The 8366-nt window shown below is 31.6% G+C and overlaps 1 protein-coding gene across 1 annotated transcript; it reads left to right on the forward strand.

Annotated features, from left to right (window-relative positions):
• The first annotated feature begins 2720 nt into the window (after positions 1 to 2720).
• Positions 2721 to 7316, forward strand: LOC134713931 (neuronal acetylcholine receptor subunit beta-3-like). Its single transcript, XM_063575207.1, has 2 exons — positions 2721 to 3009; positions 5998 to 7316. The coding sequence occupies exon 2, from the start codon at positions 6030 to 6032 to the stop codon at positions 7215 to 7217; it is 1188 nt and encodes a 395-aa protein (XP_063431277.1). The 5' UTR covers positions 2721 to 3009; positions 5998 to 6029; the 3' UTR covers positions 7218 to 7316.
• The last annotated feature ends 1050 nt before the right edge of the window (positions 7317 to 8366 follow it).

Here is an 8366-nt window from a genome sequence, read left to right on the forward strand (position 1 = left end):
CTTGAAAATAACATTTATTTTTAGATTAAAAGTTATAATCTTCCATACGTAAATTACAAATATCTTCTTTTTTCTTATTTACGCTTCGTGTTTGTTTAAATCGGTGAAGAACAATAACATTTTTGCTTGTTATATGCTAACATATGATTCACCTAGTAACTTTCTATTGACGCATTCAGTAAGTTTTTATGCAATGATAAAGCTTAAAAGCAACTGAGACTAAACGTTCTGTGCAATGAGTAGGCATGCATAGTTTACATGTCTAGAAAGCGATGTGATAAAATACAAGTAAATGTCACTATATATACATATATAACTCATCTTAAATATCCATTTTATTCTCCTTTTCTCCCATTAAGATGCATTTTGAAGAATTGAGTTCGGGTGGTTTCCAAATTTTTTTTCTGTTTTTGTCTAAGTCTCATTCTTTAACTAGTGTCATGTCGATTAATAAATTTTGAAAAAAGACATTAAATTTGCAATTTAAAAAAGAATATGTGATGCGCTTCAAACTTCAGTATAGCTATTTCTAAAATATCCATATTCAAAACTAAAAAAACGATTGCAGGTTTTTCCACCAAAAACAATGTATTTTAATATCAAAGTTGTAAAATTAAGTTTAAAATGTCATTTCATTCGTACAAATCGAGGATAGTGTAGGCTACAAAACGATTAACGGCACGAGAAAAGGCGTGTTTGAATCAAGGCAGAAATATCACTAAATTTGAGTCTTAAATTGCTTTTTTCTTCTCACAGATTAAAATTACACGAAATATATTTGGCACACATATGAACCATGTCTTATTGATGTAAGCAAGGTAAAAATCCCGTGGTAGTTGGTTACTTAATATCCAGTGGCAAATGTTTCATGCATGTTCAGGACGAATGTCCTAGGCTACATTGTCATTAGCATATAGTTTTTGTCTAAAATAAAATAATAAGTTTAGATGGAAAATGTTTAGGGGACGATCATTGAATTTCAAAAGGCAGGCAGGAGGGGGTATGGTATTTTTCTTTTTTTTTTTTATTAAAAAAAAAATTCAATTTCCCAATTGATGGAAAAAAATCTGTTCAAGCAGAGGGCATACAAAATATTTTGAATCCAGATCTTCACCAAAAAAGAATTTATCTTTCAGATATGCAAAATATATTAACTTCTATATATCTAAAAACATTTAAAAGTTTCCCAAACCACACAAGAAAGTCTGTACACAGTAGTTTTTAGGCGAAAAAACGGCCGTATTTGCGCATTTGTTATGATGAACCTTAAATACTAGTGTTAAATTTGACTAAATAATCTTTATTGATAGCGAGAGAAGTAAGAAAAAAAAATGTACACATTTTCAATATTTTTGTAGGACTATGATATAACATTAAAGAGATATGTAGTAAGAGACTGCTGCTGAATAGAAATGTTTGGGTTCACCTGAATTTTTTGTTAAATTGATGGTTTTCTGTGTGCTTGAAAATGCGGAAACGTGCAACTGGATTTTTGCTAAAAATGCGAAAACGTAATTACGTCCACGAGAATATCGTCAGAACTCCGAATCTAATTTTAAAATTAAATAAGATTACATTTCAGAAGTTATAGATTTATGTACATACCTTGTGTGTTACATTGTTGAAGTAAGTTAAAGTTTAATGGAAATTGTTCAGACTCCAGAAAAAAAGTAGCCCGGCAAAGTAATCCTTATTTTAGAAATGTGTTCAAAAATATTTGAAATCAAAAGATATGGATTGATTTTCAGTAGAAGTTCTGTGATGCTATGACAGAACCAGTTTCTGGTCGGAAATATGGGGATTTTGCCGGATAATATCTGTTTTAGCGAGCGCATTGTGTGAGATGGAAGAGTATACAAGCGTTTTTTAAAACTAGTTTATCAAGAAGAATTAATGCTCTTTTCCGAATGTAGTTCATTGTCATATCATTGGCGGTTTGTTACCTTTATCTAATACTCTCATAACTATTTATGCCATTCAAAGGGAATTTTTGTTTACTACATTTCTAACAACTGTTATAATTTAAAAAAAATAAAAAAATCTTCTAAATTTGTATGGCTCTTGACATAAGAAAATGTAACTCTTATGGAAAAACTGGGTCTGTTATATTTGTGACTGTTTTGAATTAAGGAGATCAGGTATGAATATTGAAACTAAGTCAAGTAAATGATTTGAGAATGAATGCATATAAAATGAAATTTTATTCTTTTATTCACAATATATATGTGTTTTTTTGGCTCTGATTCTGACCAATGCTAATATACTAAATATATATTTGCATGCAACTTTTATTGTTGTTGTTACCAATTATGTAAATTAATTGTATCTGATTTTATGCCCTTTATGGGCCCAGTAAATTTGGGAAATAAAAATGATGTCTTCATGGATAATTAGCACTCTATTGTTTGACGTTGGTTAATTTAATTCCTGTCATTGTAAGTGACCACACGTGTCAGTACCTGTCATTATAATACCATAATTGAGAATAATGATAATGACTATGACCCGACGAAACGCATGCTTATTATTTGGACTATCATCTTTCTGACTTAAATTACTATATCTTTCAATTGTCATTGTTAGCTTTGGACTTCATATCTACGTGTCAAAGACAGTTTTAAGCAGATTATCTGAACAATGGACAATAATTGCCTAATCCGTTGTTACATGTATTTCTAAATTATTCTGTTTTATATACTTCTTTGAAATAATGTATATTCAGTTTTGTATAGTTTCTTAAACCGTAAACACCGGACTCAATATTGTAACATCGTTATATTCTTGTTGGATCGTTTAATAAATTGTTAACTTTATACCGACTTGAATCTTCATTTGATACCCAGCAAATAGTCTGGCTATACAGACCTTGGAATGATTTTCCGAAACTTGATTACATAGGACTGGTGTTTGTTTATATATTGTTTCGTCATTTGAAAATATTTGAAAGCTTGAAAGTACAAAAGTAACCTTAGAACATACAACAAATAGTTATATTAATCAATTGAAAAGGTAAGTCAAATCGTTATTAAATTTACAAAATTAAGAAAAATTAGTATCATTAATTTACTTTCGCTACACAGTTATCGTCCCTTGATTTTCGAATATAATAGTCCCTTGTGTGGACAGTGTGTTACTTGTTTTTTTTTACACCCCTTAATAGATAATTTGTCCCAAAAGTAGTACAACACACTGTAAAAATATAATTGAGAAAGCGCAAGTGGGATTTTTTTTAAATCCATTTAATGTCTAAAAGATATGCACTACGAAATAACTGTGTACTCAGACCAGTTACAGAACGTTAGTGCAAACATGTATTCATATAACACAGTCGTGTTATACTTATTATCTTTATGTAAAAAAAACAATATGCCAAAGTATGTATTTCATCTATAATGATACTTGATTAAAATAGAATTTCAGTGGCGGATCTAGAAATTTTCATAAGTGGGGCCCATTGACTGCCTAAGAGGTGCCCCGCTTCAGTCATGCTTCAGTGATTCCCTATATAAGCAACACATTTTTTTCTCAGCCTGGATAAGAGGGGACCCGGGCCCCCTGGCCCCTCCCCCCTAAATCCGCTTCTGAATTTTACAATGTTCAAATAAATTCTTCTATGGGAGAGTTTATTTTTCAATAAAATAATAAATTGTGTTCTTGTAGCGATTTAGTATAATAAAAATAAAAAAAACCTACTGCATATATATAGAACTATGAACCTCAACGGTACTTCGAACAGCGATGGTAACGCTGACGTGCGATGATTTGACCCTGAAAACACGTTTTTAATAACGCCGAAGTGCGATGGTTGCATCATGAAGCTATCTTGTTGATGGCTACGTCGAAGTGCCTTGTTGTTAACGCTATTAATTGTATGATGGATTAAGAAAACTTTCTGGTGAATGTATTCATAGATATAGGAAGATATGGTGTGAGTGCCAATGAGACAACTCTCCATTCAAATAACAATTTATATATTAAAGTAAACCATTATAGGTCAATGTGCGGCCTTCGACACGGATCCTTGGCTCACACCGAACAACAAGCTATAAAGGGCCCCAAAATTACTAGTGTAAAACTATTCAAACGGGAAAACCAACGGTCTTATCTATATAAAAAACGAGAAAAGAGAAACACGTATAAAATACAAAAACAAACGACAACTACTGTACATCAGATTCTTGACTTAGGACAGTTGTAAACATTTGCAGCGGGATTAAACGTTTTTATGGTACCAAACCTTCTCCCTTTTTCTGAAATAATATTAGAACATCACAACATAGAAAAGCACACGATAAAATATCAATTTGAAGGTTCACATGTCGATCAAGAAGTCACTTTGTTTTCTAGAAGCAGATTTAAAGATTATTTTAATAAATAGTCCAGATTATGCAGCAAAATTAATTTGGACGAACTTCATTTGGTATACAACTGTAACTAAGGACATTCATTATTTGTAATATAGACTTGTATTTCAAATGTTACAAACGCCATTTAAATACTTAGTCTAGATGGAACTGTTATCTTAGCATGGTACTCACATGTGGTATTCAAACAGTATACTGTAACCAAATTATCATTATTATTTGTATGGCGAGCAGGCCATTGCAGAATAATTATTCTTTTATAGATTCTCACATTTTAACCAACATTATTCACACCGAAATGCCATAAATGTTAAATGGCCAATATGAGTATATATTTAAATAGTAACTAGTAAACAAATCTCCTGTTCACAAAGACCAGCACACATTAGCGAAAATACCAGCAAACATCAGCGAAAGGATAATCACACTAAAACCTACTAAGTCTATCGCACTTCAGCGTCCGCATCGCACGTCCGTGTCCTACATGTTTGTGACGTAAACACTCTGATATATAATTGTTACGAATATCACATATTCTGGGAAGTACATAAATGGCCTTTACCAGAATTGAAAAGTTTAGAAAGGATCTCATAAATTCCAATAAATCTGGCCGTATTTCACTCATCATTTCGGAGGCTTTTATTACTTACTCAGCAGGATTGATATTGCTCGTTGTTGAAGGCCATACCATAACCTATAGTTGTTAATTTCCATGTCATTTGGTCTTTTAATTAGTAGAGCGTTGTCAGCCGCATTGGTAATCTTTCCATATCCTCTTATTTTCATACAATGTATATTAAATGGAAGGCATTAAAATAAAGAAGAGGAAGGAGAAATTGTATTCAAAGAATCCACTTTATCGTTTAAAACTGTAACGAACTTTCCCAAATTTCTAAGCTTTAGCACCATCGTATAATAAAAAAGCACCTTCGTATAATAGAAAAGCACCATCGTATAATAGAAAAGCACCGTCGTATAATAAAAAAGCACCATCGTATAATAGAAAAGCACCATTGTATAATAGAAAACCATCATCGTATAATAGAAAGGCACCTCCGTATAATAGAAATGAGCCTGTAATGCAGTGGTTGTCGTTTGTTTATGTGTTACATATTTTTTTTCGTTCATTTTTTTTTAATATAAATAAGTCGTTAGTTTTCTCGTTTGAATTGTTTTATATTGTCTTATCGGGGCCTCTTATAGCTGACTATGCGGTATGGGCTTTGCTCATTGTTGAAGGCCGTACGATAACCTATAGTTGTTAATGTCTGTGTCATTTTAGTCACTTGAGGACAGTTGTCTTATTGGCAATCATACCACATCTTCTTTTCTATATTCACATAATAAAGAAGACACATAAGACAGCTATTGCGTTCCATACTTTAGTTAGATTATTTAAATGTAGTTCGCATAACTTTTTTTAACTCATTAAAACATTCTTTTCTTTCCTTGTGTAAAACTTTTACGCATTTGAGTAGATAATGGTATTCATCACATGGAGGTTAAAGTAAGCATATATAATAGCAAGAGTATGAAAATTAGAATTATCACATAATTCAATATTGCACTACATCCTGATTGTTAAACTTATAAATTCAATTTGATATAACAGTTGAAATTCTTTTATTTACAGATTTACTACAAGACAAAGTTGGAAAAATAAAAATGAAATATAAAGGATGCGTTGTAAAATTGATACTACTGATATCTTTTTTCGAAGGAAGTAACTCGGTATCATATACAGATTTTGACGCATTTTTCAAAAATATTACCAGCGGTAAAAACATAAATTTGCGGCCAGTCCTTGACCATAAATCAAAAGTCGATGTACATATGTTTTTTCATTTAACATATATCCAGGAATTTGATGAAGTTGAAGGAAAACTAAGTTTAAGTGGATACTTTAATATAAGTTGGATTGATCAGACTTTAACATGGAACAGCACAGAAAACGGAATCGAACAATTTACTCTCGAAGAGCACATAATTTGGAAACCATCTTTTATTATTGGAAATTCATATGACGGTGTAACAGAAAAGAACCAAGATCACAGTGTAATGAGAGTACAAAGTAATGGTGTTGTCACGTGGACCCCTGGAGATAACTATAACATTGTCTGTAATGCAGATGTTTCGAGGTATCCATTCGATACGCAGAGCTGCAGTCTTCTGATATTACCATGGGGATATACATTTGGGGAAATAAATGTCATACCGACTTACGATTATGTTGTGCAGTGGTGGTTCACTGAACAACATACATGGGAATTAATTGAAACAAGTGTTGTAAAGGGAGAGAACCTACCAATGCTAGAATTTTCAATGAAGCTAAAACGCTATCCCATGTTTTACGTTCTTAATCTTATTCTCCCAATTTGTTTGATGATTGTTATAAACATTTTTGTGTTTTTACTTCCACCAGAAAGCGGAGAAAGAGTTGGATATGCTGTAACTGTTCTCTTGGCAATCGCAGTCTTTTTGACTATTTCATCTGAAAATCTTCCCGCAACTTCAAGTCCACGAATTTCTTCAATATCTATTCTTTTATTTGCCGATGTTTGCATTAGTGCTTTTACTGTATTGATTGTTATTTTAAGCTTACGATATTATCATCGGAAGGATGAATACCCAGTAACTAAGTTTATGCGGGGATTTGTAAATATTTCTAGAAAAGTACGCTGTGAAGTGTGCTGTTTTAGGAAAAAAAACGAAAAGTATTATAGTGAAAAGGAAAACGAAGAGCAAATTAAATGGACCGATGTCGGAAAGGAGTTTGACATTGTATGCGGTATATTCATTACTGTTGTAGTTTTTATTGTCCATGCTTTGTATATCATAGATGTCGCAGTGTGATAACTGGGTTTACATTAATGATATAATTTGTTGCATATTGTGAATTCAAGGTTTCTTCCAAAAAGGATCCAAACTACAAGGACTGATGTGAAGGAAATGGTCTATATATTCTGTCGATGTCATTATAAACATTTCAAATATAAATATAAATAAAAATATCTAAAAGACCCTGAGATTCAAGTGATTTTTTTTTGGTCAGTTTTATATGATGATTATTTTCCTGTAATTTATATGCCAGGTTTAGGCCACACCAATTTAATTTCTTGTTCTACGGATTTTTGGACTCCAAAAATTGGGGCGAGCGAGCGATTTGAAAATTTTAATAAAAAAATATTTAATTTGCAAATTTTTTAGGCGAAGCTTAAAAAGTAAAGGCGAGCGATTATAATTTTTTTTTGTATTAATATAATATCTGACACTTATGGTAGAAACATCGAATTGGAATAAAGATCTTTAGGAGCCTGTAATTCAGTGGTTGTCGTTTGTTTATGTGTTACATATTTGTTTTTCGTTCATTTTTTTTTAATATGAATAAGGCCGTTAGTTTTCTCGTTTGAATTGTTTTACATTGTCATATTGGGGCCTTTTATTGCCGACTATGCGGTATGGGCTTTGTTCATTGTTGAAGGCCGTACGGTGACCTATATTTGTTAATGTCTGTTTCATTTTGGTCTCTTGTGCATAGCCTATTAATATCTACATGAACCATCTAAATAGCTTCATCAATCTCGTTAAATCTTGTACTATTGTCATGTTGTAACAATGCGTGAAATTGTGAATTTTAGCATTTTCATCTTTTTATGTCGTGTTTGTTATCAAAAGTCAATATTTCTTATGAGTTTTTAAGTTTAAATATTTTTATTACGCAAGATATGCTTTTTGTAAGGGAATTAAGATTTTGAACTATTTTTCAAATAATTTTATAGAAGATATGTATAATTAGTCGTTTTAGCGTTACTAAGAAATATTAATTTCATGGATTAAGATTAAGATTATCATTATGTCGTGATAATACTTTTTGACAACAATGGTCATCAATGTAATTTATGGTGTCATCCTGGTTTGCACACTTTTGCAGTACGGTCTTTGCTCATTGTTGAAGGTTGTACAGTGACCTATATTTGTTAATATCTGTGTCATTTTGGTCTC

The sequence above is a fragment of the Mytilus trossulus genome, chromosome 4 (assembly GCF_036588685.1).
Source record: "Mytilus trossulus isolate FHL-02 chromosome 4, PNRI_Mtr1.1.1.hap1, whole genome shotgun sequence".
Classification (NCBI taxonomy): domain Eukaryota; kingdom Metazoa; phylum Mollusca; class Bivalvia; order Mytilida; family Mytilidae; genus Mytilus; species Mytilus trossulus.